Source organism: Pygoscelis adeliae, unplaced genomic scaffold (genome assembly GCF_000699105.1).
Source record: "Pygoscelis adeliae isolate BGI_AS28 unplaced genomic scaffold, ASM69910v1 Scaffold273, whole genome shotgun sequence".
NCBI lineage: Eukaryota > Metazoa > Chordata > Aves > Sphenisciformes > Spheniscidae > Pygoscelis > Pygoscelis adeliae.
Genome location: NW_008824416.1, coordinates 120746 through 141816, shown reverse-complemented (window position 1 = coordinate 141816; position 21071 = coordinate 120746). Strand labels below are relative to the sequence as shown.

Here is a 21071-nt window from a genome sequence, read left to right as displayed (position 1 = left end):
TGGTTCCCTGCACCGAGTGGCCCCGCGTGGAGACATCACCGGCAGCTGAGCGTGTCATCCATGCCATGCTGCCAGCCACTGATGAGGCCACACCGCTGTGTGCGGTGTCCCTGTCTGCGGACCACGCGGCCGGAGGGAAAAGACGGCTCCAGGCAACGGACAGGCAGCAGGTTGGGGATGCGCCCGGGGTATTTTCCTCCCCTCTTGGATTTTGGGGAGCCGTTTTCCTGCTGCCGCTTTCTTTGGGACCGAGGGCGATGCAGTAGATGGGCACCTCTGACACAACCATCACCGCCAGCCCTGCACCTCTCTGCTTGTCCCCAGCTGTCCCGGGGCCGTGTCCCCTTCAGTGTTCGTAATAAACCGAGACTGGTGAGAAGCGGGGCCGTGTCGTTTGTGCTGGTAAACTGGAGGGTGGTGAGTGCAGAGACAAGGGCTGCGATCCAGAGGCTGGTCCCGGGGGGGGCACGGAGCTCTGGGGATGAGGGAATAGAAACCCGCCGGGGTCTGGGCTGTGGGTCTGCGACCAGCCCGCCCCTGGGGACGGGTGCGGGAGGCAATGCTGCCCCGTGAGGCTGTTTCTGCCCTGGTGCATGACTGATCCGTGCTGCGGGGGGCTCTGACGTGAGCCCTGCCCCAGCTGCAGAGGGCACCTGGGGAAGTTTACTAGGAAAAATGCCGTCGGGGCGGGATAAGATTTGTTCCTTCATCCCCTGGCTGATGAAAAAAGAGAAACTCCCCTTTCTCTAAAACTTTTACAGACTTCATTACCTCAGACAAAAATACAGATGTTGGGCAAGCCCTGCTAGTACAGACCACTGTGAGTCTGCATCTCGCTCTCCCTCCCATCCCTGTCAGACCTCATCCACGTAGTCCTGCATCCCTCTAAATCAGCAGCACAAATTACTGGTGGCATCTTACACATTGTTAAGATGTTTCTCGGGGAAGTGCTGGCCTGCTCTGGGCCATCACCTCCCTCCCAGAAAGTCACTACAAAGGGTGCTCGGTACCAGGCTCAAGGTTCCCACTGCGGGTGCTGGTGTTTGCCCTTCAGCCACGTGCCGGCGGCAGCAGAAAAGATCTCCTTGTTGCTGAATCCGGCGAGGCTGGGCGGTGGGATCCCTGGGGCGCTTTGGGACCCTTCGCTCAAACCTGGTCCCTGGGGCAAGCTCCTGGGATCCACCGAGAAGTCCTCGATCCGCCGCAGCCTCCCGCTGCTACCAGAAGGTCCAGGGGGGCTGCATCATTTCGTACGTGGGGATGCTGGTGACGTTGACGGGAATAGAGATGATGGCCCAGGGGAGCCCGTGCTGCTCCAGGGAGCGTCTGATCATGTACCTGGAAGAATAAAGAGGTGACGGGCACGCCTGAGCGGCCGGAGTTGGGAGAGTAGAGCCCAGACGTGAGCGTAAACCACAAACCGGCTCACAGAGAAACTCTGCAGATTAATTACGACTGCATCCACTAAAAATCTGGTTCACCACGCCCAGGTGGGACATGCCGATCACTGGGACCTCCCCCTTTTTGTGGGGACAAGGCTGTCGCTTGGCCCTTCCCGTGAGATGTTCCACACTTGGGAAGACGAGATGTCTGTCGGCCAAGGCACCTACCCGTCCCTGCCCAGCAGGAAGAGCGCGGGGATGTCGGCTGTCCGCCTGGTGCTGTCCTGGATCATCTCGATGTAGAAGCTGTCGTTATCGTAGGCGTTATCTGCGATGATCACTGCCCGCCCGCCATGCTCCTGGATCACACGCGTCTTCGACAGGAATGAGCAACCCCTGGGGCAGAGAGTGACAAATCTTCGGGGGCCGCAGGCAGATCCCTTGGCAGGTACGAAACCTGCAAGTGCCAGAGACTGCCTGGAAATGTCCAAACCAGGGACTGTCTCCCTGGCCCCCCGCCTCCCCCAAACCCTGCTCCTCTTTGAGTCTGTATTTTAGGCACAGGCTGCCCACGCTCTGCCGCTTTCTCCTAAGAAAAAATAAAATAAAATAGGGCTTTTTCCAACTCGGCGCAGACACAACGTGAAACGCTCTGGGGTAAGAGCACCCTCACGTTTCCCTCGTATACCCACCTGCGGTAAGTCAAGGCAAGAAGCCGGAGGTGATGGTAAAATGTGGCCACGGCACTGTCACCCTCCGTGCCACGGGCAGCTCCCCTCTTGCCCGAGGGTCCCCCCCAAACAGCTCCCGTGACGCCAGACGTACCCCCTCTCCACCAAGGCAATCTGGTCCTGGATGAAGACGCCATTATTCAGCTCTCCGCAGGCTTCGGGGGGGTCCGCCGGGACCAGGTGGATCTGGTCGTACCTTGTGTTCTCCGAGAAGAAGACAGGCAGGGGTGAGCGAGGGGCGATCGGGGCTGCTCCCCGTCCCCAGCCCCACCGCGGCCATCCCCGCTGTCCCTTGCCCTGCCCATCCCCGTGCAGGGTGTGCTTTTGGGGTGATTTAGGGCTCCCAGGTGCAGGGGTGCTGGTTGCCCCTTTCCAGCCTCTGTAGAGCCATCCCGACCTCACTCAACAGCCTACCTAGATCTTGGTGTGACCGTGGGGAGGGGAAACTGAGGCACGGCACGGTCCATACATACAAGTGCTCCTGGGGAACACATGCAGAGCCAGAAAGGCCAGAAAGCATCTTTTCCTCTGGTCCTCGGTGTTCCACGTGTTTCCTAGCAGATCTGCTCCTGCATCCCCATCCCGACCCCGGGTTTATTCAGGGAAAGGCCTCACATCCGTAGACCAGTCGGTTTATCTCTGCCGTTCCCCATGGGAGCCTGGCCAGCCCTCCTGGGACACGGCCGTGCCTGCCTCAGCCCTTGGAGGAGGAAAGAGCGGGGCACGTGCTCCCTGAACACACGTGGGACCAAACTTCTCCTCCGAAAGCCTGCTGAGGCCGAAGGCAGGGACCGGCACGCGCCTCCTTCCTAAGGGAAGGCTCACGGAAGAGCAGTTAGCTCCATTTTCATAAAAGGCTTCAGATCACCGGGCCCCGCAATGGAGAAATCTCAGGATGGGGGGGACCCAAGACAAATTCAGTTCTTAATACTTACAAACACACCACCAAAATCCTTGGCCAGCGTGGCGGTGAAGATGTAGCGGATGTCTCCAGGGCTCAGCACTTGGAAATACAAGTATTCATGGATGCGTAAACCTGGGTGTGCGTGGAGAGAGGTGAGAGGCAGAGAAAACAGAAGGGAAAATTCCTGAAAAAAGGAAAAATAACCCAGCTACCGCTCCTGAACTGCGCCACGCTGAAGGGAACACACCCTTTGGCAATGCCAGCTCCCGGCCGGGCCCCGAGGAGCCAAAATGCCGGGTTCAGCCTGGGGTGCTGCGAGGGGAGATGCCCCAGCACCCAGGGGCACAGAGACGACGGGGGAAAGGCACCGGGACTGGGGTGCACAAGGGGAAGGGGAAAATGAAGCCAGACCACGGAGGGGATAGGGGTGACAGAGGGGAAATGCGCTTGGACTGAGGCACCCTGAAAAGAAATGCACCTGGGACGCGGCGCTGGGTGGGGAAATGCCATGGGGCCAGGGTGCACCAAGGGGAAATGCAGCCGGATTATGGGGCGGGAGGGGAAATGCAATGGGGCTGGGGTGCGGTGATGGGAAACGCACCCGGATCGCAGTGCAGGAGGGGAAATGCACCCAGAACGAGGTGCAGGAGGGGAAATGCAATGGGGCCGGGGTGCACCGGGGGAAAATGCACCTGAATCGGGGTGCAGGAGGGGAAATGCAATGGGGCCGGGGTGCACCGGGGGAAAATGCACCTGAATCGGGGTGCAGGAGGGGAAATGCAATGGGGCCGGGGTGCACCGGGGGAAAATGCACCTGAATCGGGGTGCAGGAGGGGAAATGCAATGGGGCCGGGGTGCACCGGGGGAAAATGCACCTGAATCGGGGTGCAGGAGGGGAAATGCAATGGGGCCGGGGTGCACCGGGGGAAAATGCACCTGAATCGGGGTGCAGGAGGGGAAATGCAATGGGGCCGGGGTGCACCGGGGGAAAATGCACCTGAATCGGGGTGCAGGAGGGGAAATGCAATGGGGCCGGGGTGCACCGGGGGAAAATGCACCTGAATCGGGGTGCAGGAGGGGAAATGCAATGGGGCCGGGGTGCACCGGGGGAAAATGCACCTGAATCGGGGTGCAGGAGGGGAAATGCAATGGGGCCGGGGTGCACCGGGGGAAAATGCACCTGAATCGGGGTGCAGGAGGGGAAATGCAATGGGGCCGGGGTGCACCGGGGGAAAATGCACCTGAATCGGGGTGCAGGAGGGGAAATGCAATGGGGCCGGGGTGCACCGGGGGAAAATGCACCTGAATCGGGGTGCAGGAGGGGAAATGCAATGGGGCCGGGGTGCACCGGGGGAAAATGCACCTGAATCGGGGTGCAGGAGGGGAAATGCAATGGGGCCGGGGTGCACCGGGGGAAAATGCACCTGAATCGGGGTGCAGGAGGGGAAATGCAATGGGGCCGGGGTGCACCGGGGGAAAATGCACCTGAATCGGGGTGCAGGAGGGGAAATGCAATGGGGCCGGGGTGCACCGGGGGAAAATGCACCTGAATCGGGGTGCAGGAGGGGAAATGCAATGGGGCCGGGGTGCACCGGGGGAAAATGCACCTGAATCGGGGTGCAGGAGGGGAAATGCAATGGGGCCGGGGTGCACCGGGGGAAAATGCACCTGAATCGGGGTGCAGGAGGGGAAATGCAATGGGGCCGGGGTGCACCGGGGGAAAATGCACCTGAATCGGGGTGCAGGAGGGGAAATGCAATGGGGCCGGGGTGCACCGGGGGAAAATGCACCTGAATCGGGGTGCAGGAGGGGAAATGCAATGGGGCCGGGGTGCACCGGGGGAAAATGCACCTGAATCGGGGTGCAGGAGGGGAAATGCAATGGGGCCGGGGTGCACCGGGGGAAAATGCACCTGAATCGGGGTGCAGGAGGGGAAATGCAATGGGGCCGGGGTGCACCGGGGGAAAATGCACCTGAATCGGGGTGCAGGAGGGGAAATGCAATGGGGCCGGGGTGCACCGGGGGAAAATGCACCTGAATCGGGGTGCAGGAGGGGAAATGCAATGGGGCCGGGGTGCACCGGGGGAAAATGCACCTGAATCGGGGTGCAGGAGGGGAAATGCAATGGGGCCGGGGTGCACCGGGGGAAAATGCACCTGAATCGGGGTGCAGGAGGGGAAATGCAATGGGGCCGGGGTGCACCGGGGGAAAATGCACCTGAATCGGGGTGCAGGAGGGGAAATGCAATGGGGCCGGGGTGCACCGGGGGAAAATGCACCTGAATCGGGGTGCAGGAGGGGAAATGCAATGGGGCCGGGGTGCACCGGGGGAAAATGCACCTGAATCGGGGTGCAGGAGGGGAAATGCAATGGGGCCGGGGTGCACCGGGGGAAAATGCACCTGAATCGGGGTGCAGGAGGGGAAATGCAATGGGGCCGGGGTGCACCGGGGGAAAATGCACCTGAATCGGGGTGCAGGAGGGGAAATGCAATGGGGCCGGGGTGCACCGGGGGAAAATGCACCTGAATCGGGGTGCAGGAGGGGAAATGCAATGGGGCCGGGGTGCACCGGGGGAAAATGCACCTGAATCGGGGTGCAGGAGGGGAAATGCAATGGGGCCGGGGTGCACCGGGGGAAAATGCACCTGAATCGGGGTGCAGGAGGGGAAATGCAATGGGGCCGGGGTGCACCGGGGGAAAATGCACCTGAATCGGGGTGCAGGAGGGGAAATGCAATGGGGCCGGGGTGCACCGGGGGAAAATGCACCTGAATCGGGGTGCAGGAGGGGAAATGCAATGGGGCCGGGGTGCACCGGGGGAAAATGCACCTGAATCGGGGTGCAGGAGGGGAAATGCAATGGGGCCGGGGTGCACCGGGGGAAAATGCACCTGAATCGGGGTGCAGGAGGGGAAATGCAATGGGGCCGGGGTGCACCGGGGGAAAATGCACCTGAATCGGGGTGCAGGAGGGGAAATGCAATGGGGCCGGGGTGCACCGGGGGAAAATGCACCTGAATCGGGGTGCAGGAGGGGAAATGCAATGGGGCCGGGGTGCACCGGGGGAAAATGCACCTGAATCGGGGTGCAGGAGGGGAAATGCAATGGGGCCGGGGTGCACCGGGGGAAAATGCACCTGAATCGGGGTGCAGGAGGGGAAATGCAATGGGGCCGGGGTGCACCGGGGGAAAATGCACCTGAATCGGGGTGCAGGAGGGGAAATGCAATGGGGCCGGGGTGCACCGGGGGAAAATGCACCTGAATCGGGGTGCAGGAGGGGAAATGCAATGGGGCCGGGGTGCACCGGGGGAAAATGCACCTGAATCGGGGTGCAGGAGGGGAAATGCAATGGGGCCGGGGTGCACCGGGGGAAAATGCACCTGAATCGGGGTGCAGGAGGGGAAATGCAATGGGGCCGGGGTGCACCGGGGGAAAATGCACCTGAATCGGGGTGCAGGAGGGGAAATGCAATGGGGCCGGGGTGCACCGGGGGAAAATGCACCTGAATCGGGGTGCAGGAGGGGAAATGCAATGGGGCCGGGGTGCACCGGGGGAAAATGCACCTGAATCGGGGTGCAGGAGGGGAAATGCAATGGGGCCGGGGTGCACCGGGGGAAAATGCACCTGAATCGGGGTGCAGGAGGGGAAATGCAATGGGGCCGGGGTGCACCGGGGGAAAATGCACCTGAATCGGGGTGCAGGAGGGGAAATGCAATGGGGCCGGGGTGCACCGGGGGAAAATGCACCTGAATCGGGGTGCAGGAGGGGAAATGCAATGGGGCCGGGGTGCACCGGGGGAAAATGCACCTGAATCGGGGTGCAGGAGGGGAAATGCAATGGGGCCGGGGTGCACCGGGGGAAAATGCACCTGAATCGGGGTGCAGGAGGGGAAATGCAATGGGGCCGGGGTGCACCGGGGGAAAATGCACCTGAATCGGGGTGCAGGAGGGGAAATGCAATGGGGCCGGGGTGCACCGGGGGAAAATGCACCTGAATCGGGGTGCAGGAGGGGAAATGCAATGGGGCCGGGGTGCACCGGGGGAAAATGCACCTGAATCGGGGTGCAGGAGGGGAAATGCAATGGGGCGCGAGGGTTTCTTTTCCGTTGAGAGCTCTGCTCTGGTGGGTGTGGAAGAACTCGGTGCGTTTTCTTCCAGGAGATCCTTCCAGGACTGGGGGAGGCCTGGCTGCGATCCTCGCGCCCCTCTTGTGCTCGCACGTCAGACCCTCACCACCAGCTTTGCCGCTCGTTAGCGCAACAGTCGTAGGATAATTTTGCTCTCTGCCCGCAGGTGGTTGTTTGAAAGTGGGTGCCTGGCAAACTTTGGCTGTGTTTGTACCTAGAGCTTTGCCCGTAGGGCACGTTTGGTTTGCTTTCTGAAAAGGGCTGGTGCGCTCTCAGAGCACAGCGAGAAGCCCTTGTCTGTTGGGGCCTCTGATACCCTCTGAGCCGTCTCCAACACAGTTTACTGTCAGGCGGGTGTAATCACTTCAGTTGTGTTCCTCTTACCGCGTCCCCTCTGTGAAAGCACCTTTCAGCAGTCGCCGTCCTTGGGGCAGCTTGGACTCGTGATGTGAGGTGTGACGGGGAAGGTTCTGCTGACCGCCTTGCTGGCGCGATAATAAAAAATTACTGCTCCGGTTGCAGCAGTCGTGCAGTTCCCCGCTGTCTCAGTCATTATTGCACGTACTGTCTTCTCCGGTCTGGCATCCAAAGCAGAACTCCGCTGAACTCCGCTGCACGGAGGAAGCCCGCTTGTTTTGGGGACAGTTACGGTACGGTCCCAGAGTGTGTGCTGGAGACAGTTGGGTGAATTCCAGTTACGCAGCGGGAGATGGAAAGCAGTTAGGTCATGTGAAGGCAGAGGAGTTTTAAGGAGGCTCTGGGTTTTGGTCTTGGTCTTTTTGCGTGGTGGCAGCTTGCTGGGCTGTGTGAGGAGTTGGCTCCGGGTTGTCCGCAGGCTGGTGGGGTTGGAGTAACGGCTCTGCTGTGGGTTCTCTCTTCAGCCAACACCGGTTATTCTGCTGAAGGAGGGGACGGACACCTCGCAGGGGATCCCCCAGCTCGTCAGCAACATCAATGCCTGCCAGGTTATCGCAGAAGCCGTGCGCACTACCCTGGGACCTCGGGGCATGGACAAGCTCATTGTGGATGACCGGGGTAAGCACTGGGCAGTGGCCTCTCACAGCCGTGTCGAAAAGTGACTCGGAAATAATCTCCAGGTGCGGTGCTCTTGCCTGGGTTAAGGCAGCTGTGGTCTTTGTCGTGAGGTCGGGTAGATCCAGGGTTAGTGGAAGTAGATATGAGAAGGCCCGTACCAGAAAGGAGGTTTCTGAGTGTGTCTTGAACCTGGTCTTCAGCTGTCCCTGACCATCTCTATTTATTCCTTTTTTAAATGAGGCTCACAAGATGTGTGGAGTTAACTCAGCACGTGCTGTGGCTGAGCGAGAGGTCAGTGGATGTTACTGGGCTGATTTTTTTGGTGTGATTTAGGGATGAGACTTGCCCCTCCCCTCCGAAAAGACTTGCATGAAGTCACCAAACAAATGTATTGTTTGTGGGGTTTTTTTTATTGCTGGTACTGAAGGGTGAGGTGGAAGGTCTTAGTATTCTCTTTAAATAGTTTTTACAAATAGAAACTGTAATAACTCTTATTAAAAAGGATAAATGGATTTAAATCTACCTAATAACTGCTATGATTGATTTCTACTCTCTCTTCGCGTGAGTGTCAGGCTAGAGTATCTGTTTCTCTGTCTGTTGAGAAGTAAGAGGGAAATGAATTTAAAGTCTCTATTAATTGGTGTGAAGAGTTGTTCTGCACTCAGGCTAAATTCACTTAATCTGCTCCAAAAATGGACTAAAAAGACGCTGTTGATAGGGAATGGAGGCACCCGCTGTGAAACAGCTGTTCTGGGCTCCCCCTCTCCATGGGGGTGACCCCTTCACTTTCCTTTTCAGCCAATTTATAGTTGTGTATCTGGCTGTAGGAGCGTATTAGAATATCGTGGTGATCGCATCTCAGATCACGTAGGAGAAAAAAAAACAGTCGTTTGGCTGAAGAAAAATGACTTTCAAGTGGAAATTTGGGATGAGAGCCTGTGGTTGTTTAGACATAACAGAATTGACAGTGATGCAGGACCAGGGCTTGGCTGGGGAACACTGCAGCGTAATGACAGGCTGGGGACACATTTGACCTGGAAGGGGAACTGGTGGAGCACAGTGAGACTGGCTGCTCTGAAGTTACTCTTGTATTAGCGTCCCTCTGAGGTCTGAAAAGCTCCCTTGGGTGCTGGGGCGCCCTTTCGGAGTGAGCAGAGCTTTACTCGCGGCAGTTGAGCTTGACTTCCTTTTGTACATCAATCCTAGGCAAAGCCACTATCTCTAACGATGGTGCCACCATCCTGAAGCTCCTCGATGTTGTCCATCCGGCTGCGAAGACGTTAGTGGACATCGCCAAATCTCAAGATGCAGAGGTAGGAGGGTGGCCTGGCTGCGCTCGGAAGCGTAACGTGCAGCGGCAAGCTTGCTCCCATCAGTGGTTGTGTGGACTTTGTGTTAACAGGTGGGAAATGCTCATGGAGTGCTGGCATTTATTCTGGTTTCTTTATTGACGCCTCCTCTTTTGTGATAACTTTCAAATCTTTTACGCTGTTTCAGCCAGATCTGATGGGTGGTTTGGAAACTTCAGAGATGTAAAGTTCACATTTCATGAACATAGGTGACTGGGGAATGAGACTTCACCCTCAAACGGGATGTAGTCTGAACCCAGCCCTTCTTAATCACTAAAGAATCCAGCTGCAAATCTGTGAGCAGAGAAAATGGTGAATTCTGACTTCCTCTGGAAGCCCTTCTGTGGTTTTGAAGCTGCTATCGCAGCGGCTCTGCAGTGTTTGGATGACGGAGAGCGTTTCCTCTCCGTGCAGGTTGGTGACGGTACCACGTCTGTAACTCTACTTGCTGCTGAGTTCCTGAAACAAGTGAAGCCCTACGTGGAGGAAGGCCTCCATCCTCAAATCATCATCCGTGCTTTCCGCACAGCAACGCAGCTGGTAAGGCAGTGCTGCTCGTAGCCGAGGGAGGGCTTGGCCCCTGCGGCAGAGCTGAGAGGTGTACTGGGCTCCACCAGAGTGTCTGGGGAGAGGAGTTCTGTGCCAGAGAGGAAAAATAACACGCTTCCAGGCAAAAGTCCGTAATGAATGGGCATGGGGAGTGACAGTAGCAATCTGACGATGTCTTACTGCAAACGTCAGCTGCCTTCTCTGGTGCCAGTGAGCTGTTATTACCAGCTAGTACCTCTTGAGCGCTATTGCTTCCTTTGTTTTTCCTCCAAGGAAGAATAAATGGGAAAATTCCTGCCCCATTCTTTCTGCTACTCCTTGCTAAACCGTATGTCTCGTGAAGCACGTCAGTCCCACTAAGCTGAACCTTCTCTGGAGGCTAATTCCTTCAATAGCCCCTTGGTTCCCCAGATCTCTGCTGAAAACAGTGGAGCAGCTCTGAGCCTCTCCTCAATCCTCTTAAACTTACATTGATGTGTTTCTTAGAATTACTGTGCTGGAAGGGGTGGAATAGCTCAAATGCCTGAAACTTCAGTGATGCTGAAGTAGGGAATAAAAGGTAACATAAAATACAAAGAGAAAAGTTGGAGATCTGATCAGCTTACGAGCATGAATCATTAATCCAGCTGTTGGCTTGTGTTTTGACAGGCTGTAAACAAGATCAAAGACATTGCTGTTGCAGTGAAGAAGGAAGATAAAGAGTAAGTTTTCCTTACAGGTGACCTGGTTGTGTAGCTGGGCTTCAGTTAGCTGGTGTGAGGGTGTTTCTGACTTCTGCTGTGGCTCTGGCTGAGGTCTTGAGGTCGGGCCGAACAGCTGCGACCCCACACCGGGGTTATTCTCGAGCTTTCGGAGTTTCCTGCTCCTCCAGGGGAGATGCCGTGCTCTCACTTGGGCTGCAGCGAAGTATGTAGGCCAGCGTCTTCCAGTGCACGTGGAGGAAGCTAGGCACCGAAATAAGTGGCCCGATTTCTTTTTTTCCAGTGGTGGTGGAGACTTGCAGCTTTTGCTGCAGTCAGCGGCAGAGTTAAATGCTCGGTGCTTCTCTGAAAGTCAGATCACTTCTTAGCTGTTGAATGCGTGAAGTTAGATAGCTAATAGCAGTAAGGGAATGATCCCTTCAACTGAGGTGAGAATACTAGTTCATTTTCTCCCTGCGTTTTAAGCTCCTGTCTGCTTGATCTGACATTATTAATACCTGCAGTAAAAGTTCGAGTTGAACTGTGTAACCATCTTAAATAAACCAAAACAAATTGTATCCTTTCTACTGTCCTGTGGTGTGAATTACAGTAGTTCTCATGGTCAGCAGTAACTTAGGTGATAGAGCCTGGGAGTTGGATCCGTAGTTCCCTGGTGTCCCTCGCATCATCCACTCTGTTACGGTGTACGTTACCTGAGTTAATACTTCAGAGAATGTGCCACATTCAGAGGGTTTCAGGAACTTCTCAGTGCCTTTGGATGAAGGAGAGGATGCTGAGCCCTGCTGTTTTGCTCAGGCCTGTGGTGTCTAAAAGCCAACTGACCTGGTCAGTGCTAGTCTGATGCTTTCAGACTATTTCAGGGAGAATCATGCTTTGACATGTGTGCTTTGCTTTCCCTGTCGATAGAAGGGAGCTGATCTTTGCCTCTATCAGAGTGGATTAATCACGCCGTACACGGTGTTTTGTGAGCTTGTGAAAAGTGGGCAAGTGAACAAGACCTTGTTTTTCCTTTCTTGCAGTGAGCAGAGAAGCCTGTTGGAGAAGTGTGCAGCCACAGCCCTGAGCTCTAAGCTAATCTCCCAGAGCAAGGAGTTTTTCTCCAAGATGGTCGTAGATGCTGTCATGATGTTAGATGACTTGTTACAACTCAAAATGATTGGGATAAAGAAGGTGCAAGGAGGTGCTTTGGAAGTAAGTTCTGTCGGAGCCTGTCCTGAAAGGACAGGAGACAGCGATCACAGCTCCTTTCACGGGTTGACTCTAGCAGAAATGCAGCCTGGCCTGGTAATGCCTCTTTAGGAATGTCCAAAGCGAAACAAAGCTGTTGATGTGAGGAAAAAGCTTAGTGAGTAGGGCTGGATTTCTTTTCTGTAGGTAGAGAATATGTTTTTTTTGAGCCAAATACACTCTTACCTCACTGTCCTCTGCAGTGAATGTTGTTACTCATGCAAATTCCATCTATATCTCTGCAAATAATGAAATGGTTGGTTTTGGGTTTGTTTTTTTTTTTTTTTTGTGGGAAGTCTTTGTTACTTCTGGAACCAAAAGCCATACAGTCCTGGTTGTATGCATGGGTACTGGGTTGGGAAAAATGCAAAGAAAACGTTGTGAAGGAGCTGACCTAGTGGTGGGCAGGGCGGATGGGCTGTGTGGTTTATACCGCAGTGCTGGAATACCTGTCGTGTACGGGACTGCACGCGGGTACCTGGTGGGGAGCTGATCTTGGGTTGTGGGACAGCTGGTGTGTCCGTGCTCTTTCCTGCCTGTATCCTGTGTGGGTTTGGCCCCGTCGCTTGGGACCCTTCCACTGAAAAGTAAAGCCCACCACAGTCTCTGTGAATTATTATTCTGTGGCTGTTACTGTCTGTAAACACTCTGCATGAGCGTTTTTGTTGAGAAGAGACATTAATTATGCCATTATTTTGCCCAGACAACTAATTTAGTGAATTAGGAATGTTTCAGCATCTGTTTTTGTGGTGTCTGGGCTTGCTGGTATTCTGAGGCTTGCAGAAATTGGTCCCCTGGGGAGGGTCGTGTCTTCTGTTCTGGATAAAAGTGGCTCTCCCTACTCCATATTGTTTGGCCCTTGTATTCTGCTGTCAGACTCCTTGGAGACCTCTATGAGGATGGGGCAAATAATGTAGCACGCTGCTTTTGAGGGTTGGCTTGTGAGAGATCCTGGGTCATCTCGTCCTGTCAGCTAGAGCAGAGAAAGTCTGTGTTTGTCCTCGCTTGGGAGGGACAGGGATCCTCTGGGCTGCAGTGGCTGGGCAGAGCCAAGTCTGCGGTGTGTGGTTAGAAGCTCATGGAGTAGGAGATTTAGATGCTGATTTCTCTCCCAGCCATGAAGTCAAGAAGCTCACTTCAGGGGACAGCGTTGGGCAGGGCAGTCCTGCTGCAAAACAACCCCGGAGGTGGTGATGGAGCTTGGAAAAACAAACCAGGGCAACAAAACCCCCGAGTGTGGGGCTGTGGGTGAGAAGTATCCCTCTTCAAAGGGTAGAAATGGGAAAGACATCAGAGAGAGAACAGACGCTCCATCCCTTGATGTTCAGATTGTGTATAGCATCTTTCGCTGCGGTGTGTTGAGGGGTAGAAAGGAAGTGATAGAAGCTGGTTTTATGAAGAGAGGAGAAAATAATTTGCTGCTTATTTTCTCTAAAAGTGGGTTAATCAAAGGAGACAGCTGTTGGTGAACGCTTTGTAAATGAGGACTCTGAAAGCAGGGAGTCTCCTGTGGGAGTTATTAACCCTGTTGAGAAAACCTTGGGAGGCTGAGCCTAACACAAATCCCTGTCTTCAAGGACTCTCAGCTGGTGGCCGGAGTTGCCTTTAAGAAGACGTTCTCTTACGCTGGGTTTGAAATGCAGCCCAAGAAGTATCAGTCTCCCAAGATCGCCTTGCTGAACGTGGAGCTGGAGCTCAAAGCCGAGAAGGACAATGCTGAAGTCAGAGTAAACACGGTGGAGGTAAGAGCCAAAAGGGGAGCCTGGCCCGCTTCCTCATGCCTGCAAGAAGTGGTGGCTGCTTGAGAGCCAGTGGGATAAATGGGATTGCCTTCTGCATATCCTTCCCCCGCCCCTGAAAATAGCTGGTGGGTTATGCTGCCTCGTTTGGGAGAAGTGTGTGGCAGACTTTGAATTACAGCAGGTTTAGGGCATGTTTCTGCTCAGTCATTGTCCCTCAGCTATGCCGTGGTAAGTCGTCAGCTGTGTGGTGACTTCTTTATGCCTAACAAGCGGCCTTCCAGGGAAAGCTTATTAAGCAGTGCTTTAAATGCTGGGAAAGCCTCTGCATATTTAAGCAGACAAGGTAGCCATTTGGACAGTAGTTCTCTTTCCGTCTTGTCAGAATACCTTTATGAAACACGGACATTCTCTGACACCGTCTTGGAAAGTACCGCAATGTTGCGTGCATTTGGTTCCTGCATAATTGTGGTATCTGAAGATCTCTGGGTGCTTTGCTTTTGGGGTCTCGGACTGTGATCTCAGTAATTGTTCCCTTAAAGTTCCCTTCTCTGCCGTGGTGAACGTGATGGTCTTTTCTGTTGTAGTGGGCTGCTGCGTGCTGTTGTAAGCTTTCCCAGCTGTCCGTGGCTGTGTTTCACTGACAGTTAGAACACGGCAGGCTTCTGTGTATGGCTTGTCAAGCCTGGGCATGCTGGTAAAGTATGAGGTTTCTCAGGATCTGTGTTTTTCCTCTGTGATAGATGCTGTAAGCCTCTCTACCCCAACATCCATGCACAGTTCTGTAAACACCTCTCAGACATGGGTATAATCCCTTCTTCCTCCTTGTGCTTTCTCTCTTGAGCGATCACTGCCTCTCCGTCAGTTCATCCAGTCCCTTTATTGACTCAGTTCTGCTGCCGGAAGCATTTTAACAGACATGGCTCTTTGGCATAAAAGAGAGTGACCTAAAATCACCTATGAGTCTTGGAAAGCAGTTGTCTGCCAGGGCTGCGCAGAGCAGCGTCACTGCTGCTTTTGAGAAGAACTCTCCCTTCACAGGCGCTGCAGGATGGTGTCTGCAGCCCTTTAACGTGAGTGCTTGTCCCTTTCTCTCTCGTCCCTCCTAGGACTACCAGGCCATTGTGGATGCCGAGTGGAACATCTTGTATGACAAGCTAGACAAAATCCACAAGTCGGGAGCCAAAGTTGTCCTGTCCAAACTTCCTATCGGTGATGTGGCTACTCAGTACTTTGCGGATAGAGACATGTTTTGTGCTGGCCGTGTCCCGGAAGAAGATCTCAAGCGAACTATGATGGTGAGCTGCCTTGTTTCAGAATAAAGACTTTTGATTTAGTTTTAGCAGTGCCAAGCTGGTCATTCCCAAAACAGGGCAGCAATTGGTGACTGAACACACTGTTCCTTAGAAAGATTTAAAATGAAAATCGCATGATTTTTTTTGCCAGTGTGGCGGTTATGTAAAGTTGCCATATACTGACAAAGCTGTCTGATGGAATGGACAATCACACGCTCATCGCATCTGCACTGCTTTTTTTCTTTCTCTGATGATGTCATGTATTAGGGTCTGGACACTGCCTCGGTAGAGGTTTATTTTCCCTAGTTCTTGCCTGTTTCATTGTGAGTGGTTTTTTCCTAAGCTTTCTTTGTGTAACTGCTGGACTTCAGAGCCTGTGAGTCAGCACTTAAAAGAAGCATAATCCTATTTTGCTGTCGAGGATTACTTCTGATGTTGGTAGCTTGCCTAGATGCATGAGATGGGAGGAAAGTAGAAGGGTTTTTTTCCTCAATCTGGCCTGCAGGGTGGTTTTGCATCGGCTAAAAGGCTGGGCTGTCTCTGAAGAGTGGGAACCTGCTGAGTAAATTTGTCTTGTTCATCAGTGTTGGTAACGCTGTGCTTTATCGCCTTTCCGGGCAGGCCTGCGGCGGTTCCATTCAGACTAGTGTCAACGCCCTGTCGGATGATGTTCTGGGCCGATGCGAACTCTTTGAGGAGACTCAGATTGGAGGAGAGAGGTAACTACACCAGCCGTGAACCTGTAGTCCTGTGTAAACACTAATATTAGTTCGAGAAGTTAGGGTCTAAGCGTTGGCAGGTTTGAGCATCTCTCAAGGTGACGGTGTGAAAACAAGATTGCATTATTGCTGCTTTTTATGGGCCTGAGGGAGGGGGCAGGAGTAAGCTTTCACCTAAATCTTACCTCTTTTATATGCTTTTAAAAATATATATTTAATCCCCAATGCCTTGTAGAAAGCATAGTGGTGTTCTTTCATTCATAACTTAAAAGCAGCGCATTTTGGGGTTGATTGTGGCATTCCTCTGATACCCCACAGTGATACTTTACTATCGGTGCAAAGGAAGCTGGGTACTACATAACGGGGTGCTTCCCATTGCTAGAGGAGAAATCCCCTTTGGGGCTGTCTGCTAACATCTGCCCTGTTCCTGCCAAGTGAAAATGAGAGCACTGGTTTAGCGCAAAGCCCTAGCAACGGGAAGAGAGTGGATTTTCCTGGGTCAGCTTGAATTTCACTTGTATATTGCCTGGCTCTGCTCCTTCTTAGCTCAAGATCTGATAGGGGCGCTGCGTAGGGTGAAACAGCTTCAGTCACGCATCTGGCTTGTGAAGAACTCTGTTCCCATAGTATCAGTGCAGAGCCTGTCCAGCAGCAGCGCTGCTTCTCCGTCACCCTAACCCTTCCTGTGTTGTGCCGTTGGCAGGTATAACTTCTTCACAGGCTGCCCGAAGGCGAAGACTTGCACGATAATCCTGCGAGGGGGTGCAGAGCAGTTCATGGAGGAGACGGAACGGTCCCTGCACGATGCCATCATGATAGTCAGGAGAGCAATCAAGGTGAGGACCAGTGGAGATCCCTCCCTGCTGGATTGGCATTGGGGTTGTTGATCGGACCCGGCACAGCTGTAACTCCTAGAAACGTTTTTCACGCACCAGCATTCGGCTGAGGTCTCTGTGGAGAGACCGGGAGCTCTCAGCCGGTAGAGTGGAGCGTGCAGACGGGCAGCATCTGAGTGATTAACTCAAGTGCTGTTCCGTGGGCGAAGCAGCGTTGTCTCTGCAGTGTTGCCCAGCTGCTTTTCAGGCAGGCCTGGCTTTTGCCTTCTCTTCAGCACAGTCGTAACTTGTGCTTGCTGGCTTGTGGCGTGTTCTGTAAACACCTCCATCCCGAAGGGAACACAAGATTTTGGGTGCGTCGGGTAGCTCTTCAGTGGGTTTGAAGAGCAGGGTCGATCTCGTGTGCGTGTCGGCACCTGTTAAACCCACTTGTTGCCTCTCTTGGTGACCGATCTGAGGGGGTAACTGTCCCCCGGCTGTGAAGGTAGGCTGGGAGCACCAAGAGAGGGGTCTGAGGCACGTGTGAATGTGAGCCCTGCTTGTGGAGTTGCTGGTCCTGTGTGATAGATGCTGCCTAACTGCGGGTGTTTCTGGGTTATGCATAATAACAACGTGTTTTCTGGTTAAAAACAGCTTTGAGGCTGAGAGCCCTGGGGGGATGGGAAGAAGCACGTCAGGATTTTTGGAACTGTTTTGCTTTTAGAAAGAACATCCTGATCTCCCTACTGAAACAAATAGGGAGGGGAAAAAAATAGCAGAACTTGGCTACGAAGTGCTGCTGCAAATATCTTTAATTTTGAACGCTTTACGGAAGTGAGGGAAACTTGCCCCGCGCAGGGGAGCTGTGGTCTGCCATTCCTCCCCTGGTACAGCATTCCCAAACCGCTCCTTTATCTTGTGCACAGCTGGAAAGAGCGGCTGGTAGCTGCCGCCTGAGGTTCTTGGCCTGTTTCTGGAGCTCCCAGTAAAGCTGGCAGGCGATCCCAGGCATGGCAGCGGCCTGGGCTAAAGATTCCCCTGCCTGGTGTGTCTACATCACCCTGATGTGCAACACACGCGGAAAAGGCGGCTTTCCTGCTCGCTCCCTTCTTGGAACGAGAGTGAGAGTTTCCCCTCTTCTTTCAGAACGACTCGGTTGTTGCTGGTGGTGGTGCGATAGAGATGGAGCTTTCCAAATACCTCCGGGACTACTCCAGGACCATTCCAGGCAAGCAGCAGCTGCTGATAGGTGCTTACGCTAAAGCCCTCGAGATCATTCCCCGCCAGCTCTGCGACAACGCTGGCTTTGATGCCACCAACATACTGAACAAGCTCCGAGCCAAGCACGCGCAGGTGGGTGCCCCCCTCTGAACCGAGGGCTGTCAGGGAGAGCCAGTGGCGTGTGTGATTTCTTTCTTTTTTTTTTCCTTGAGCCCGACGGATCTGGTGTAATTCAGCTAAGCCCATGTTAGGCTTGTGTCCTCTTTGATTTAAATGCAGTGTTTTGTTTTCAGATCAAGTGTGGGCTTGGTGCGGGCTTCTATAAAAGGAAATGATCTGGTTTCCCTTTGATCACAGCTGTCGGGTGACTTCTAGAGCTGGGAGTTTTGATTTGCTTTTTAAAAATGCATCATTTGTCAGGAGGGAGGCTTCTATATTAAACATTAAAGTAATTTGAGCGTAGAAGTTGGCCAAGCTGTGTGTTTTCCAGAGGAGCTGCAGATTGAAGGTCCTGATCGCTTGCGATCGTTGCAGACCTCGTGGAGCGTGTGCGTGCATGCACACGCAGTCCTAGTTCGGGCAGTTAGAGGCTGCCCCTTGGCTTCTCTCGGAGCAGCTGCCTCCTGGGGGCACTCCCACCGCATTTCACCCTGCTGATGATTGTGGGGTTAGGGGGAATGCCCTGAAATGAGTGGCCTGTGTCTTGGGCTGCAAAAACTGGGGCTGTGGGTAGGGGAGTGAGGCAGCGGTGGAGCGGCAGTCAGTCCTGTAAGGCTTCTACAGCTTCTTTCTGAAATGGAGCACGCCTCCTATTTTATGGGGCTTCGCTGGCACTGTTTGCTGACAACACCGGCTTTTTGTGGGTTCTTTTCTTTGTGTTGCCCTCAAATATTCTTCCTTCATACAGCAAGGGTCCCGTCCCTGCCTCTCCCTGAACGTTTGCGTGTCTTTGCTTCCCAGTGCACTGGCCCCGAAGTCCTGACCAGCCCAATAACGAGACCCTCTTCCCTCTTCTCTCCCACCAGGGGGGTATGTGGTACGGCGTGGACGTGAACAACGAGGACATCGCCGATAACTTCGAGGCCTGCGTGTGGGAGCCGGCCATCGTGCGCATCAACGCGCTGACGGCAGCCTCCGAGGCCGCCTGCCTCCTCGTCTCCGTGGGCGAAACCATCAAGAACCCCCGTTCCACCGTGGACGCTGCGCCCGGCGGGCGGGGCCGGGGGCGAGGCAGGCCCCACAACCACTGAGACCCCGCTCCCTGTCGGTGGCGTGATGGGGGCTGGCGCTCTCTTCCAATGTGCAAAGTGAAAAAGAATTGGTTTCTAGCTTAATTAACGGGCCGTTTACCAGATGGTCATTTTGAGGGCTTACAGGCAACCACTGGCCTCGTTTAATTAGAGTCAAACCTTGGCCTCGGCAGCGACAACCTCCTGCGAGATGCCCTGCCCCAACGCTTCCTGCACAGCACTGATCCCCTTAGGCTCTCCTCATCCTTCCGCTTGGAAGGCGCGGTGAGGGGAGCCCTCTTCAACGCTGGCAGGTAGCGCAGCGAGTGCGGGGTTCTTTCGTATTTATACTCGGTTTTTTTTTGTTTTGTTTTTTTGTTTCTTTCTGCTGGGGGTTTTGAACGCGGGCTCAAACACAATAAAAAGATGACTGTTTCAGTGGCAAACTGGGGTGTGCCTCTCTTCTCTGCTGCTTGCTTCGTCCTGCCGGGTGGTAGCTCATGGCTAGAGTTAAAAGGTTAACCTTTCAAACTGGTTTTTGTCCCGTTTTAAAAGCAGGTGCTGTGCTGGGAAGTGCACCCCAGTTCCCCGTGCTTCCGAGACAGATCCCCGTTGCACTTGTTATCTCTCTTGGAGCCCTTCGCTGTTGCTCGGGGACGTTTCTGCTTGCTTTTGCTGAACAGGCCTCTTAAACCTCGCCTTTTGCTTCGTGGAACGTGGTTCAGGGCAGCGGCTGTGTCTGACCTCTCCGGCCCTGGCAAGGGGCTATGGGGAGGGGATGTGTGGGGCCGGTGGCGCTTCAGGGATGGATCCTGGCGCTTGGGGCGTCTCTGGCAGGAAAATTCTCTTGGGGAGGCTTGGGTCTGGTAGGTTGAAAGTGTTAATGGAAGACGGTGGAAGAAATTTGGTATCAACCCTTTGAGATCTCATTTAATTAGGCAGGTTGACGGTCCATTACACCACAAAATGTGTTACTTCTGCCCTGTTCGTAAAGCGCTGCCGTGCAACAGCCAGTACGAGCCCTGTCAGAGGCGTAGAGGCATCTGGCACGTCCCTTAACGTGACCCCTGCGGCTGTTCATCTCCGCTGAAGCGCGTTTTGGCAGCGTGTGAGCGGTTGTACTGGAAAGTGAGCGCAGTTAACGGCTTTCGTGTAAAACCCCCTCGGCGTTTGCTAGCGGTGACATTTAAAGATGAACACTCCCAAGAGAAAACACGGCTCTGCAGCCTGGGAGGGGTAGAGGCAGGACTAGTGGGGGCTGATCTTGTGTCCCTCTGGGCAGGCAGCCGGTGGGTTGCCCGTCGCTAGACGGCAGATCCTCGGGGCCGAGGGTGTTTCCCCTCCAGCCGCAGGGAGCCGAAGGAACGTGTTTCCTCCTGCCTGGCTGGTGGCAGCGTGGTCCCATCTCCCATTTACCGCTTGTGGAAGAAGGGGCAGGCGACTCAAGAAGAGTGCAGGGATCTCGTGAGGTCGGGCAGAGAGGAAAGGAGAAAGGCAAAAGCCCAGCTAGAACGCAACCTGGCCGCTGTCGTTAGAGACAACAAAAAATGTTTTTACAAATACATTAATGACAAGAAGAGAGCCAGGGAGAATCTCCATCCTTTATTGGATGCGGGGGGGAGCATTGTCACCGAGGATGGGGAAAAGGCAGAGAGGAAATGAGAAAGGCAAAAGCCCAGCTAGAACGCAACCTGGCCACTGTCGTTAAAGACAACAAAAAATGTTTTTACAAATACATTAATGACAAGAAGAGAGCCAAGGAGAATCTCCATCCTTTATTGGATGCAGGGGGGAACATTGTCACCGAGGATGAGGAAAAAGTTGAGGTACTTAATGCCTTCTTTGCCTCGGTCTTTAGCAGGCAGACTGATTATCCTCAGGGTACTTGGCCCCTGAGCTGGAAGACGGGGACAGTGAGCAGGATGAACCCCCCGTAATCCAAGAGGAAGCAGTCAATGACCTGCTACGTCATCTGGATACTCACAAGTCTATGGGGACGGATGGGATCCACCCGAGAGTGCTGAGAGAGCTGGCGGAGGAGCTGGCCCAGACG

At 54.2% G+C, this 21071-nt stretch overlaps 2 protein-coding genes across 2 annotated transcripts; one reads left to right on the top strand and one right to left on the bottom strand.

The window, feature by feature from the left end:
* Nucleotides 1-760: 760 nt before the first annotated feature.
* On the bottom strand, nt 761-3180 carry PRADC1 (protease-associated domain containing 1; the record flags this gene model as incomplete). The annotated part of the gene is made up of 4 exons (XM_009320885.1): nt 761-1338; nt 1611-1778; nt 2208-2317; nt 3049-3180. Coding segments are annotated over 4 exons (531 nt in total), but the record flags the coding sequence as incomplete, so codon positions are not given.
* Nucleotides 3181-8026: 4846 nt separating this feature from the next.
* Nucleotides 8027-19464, top strand: CCT7 (chaperonin containing TCP1, subunit 7 (eta)). Its single transcript, XM_009320884.1, has 11 exons — nt 8027-8174; nt 9381-9487; nt 9938-10063; nt 10721-10773; nt 11793-11964; nt 13578-13742; nt 14849-15037; nt 15656-15753; nt 16457-16589; nt 17715-17921; nt 18815-19464. The coding sequence occupies exons 1-11, from the start codon at nt 8147-8149 to the stop codon at nt 19037-19039; spliced, it is 1503 nt and encodes a 500-aa protein (XP_009319159.1). The 5' UTR covers nt 8027-8146; the 3' UTR covers nt 19040-19464.
* The last annotated feature ends 1607 nt before the right edge of the window (nt 19465-21071 follow it).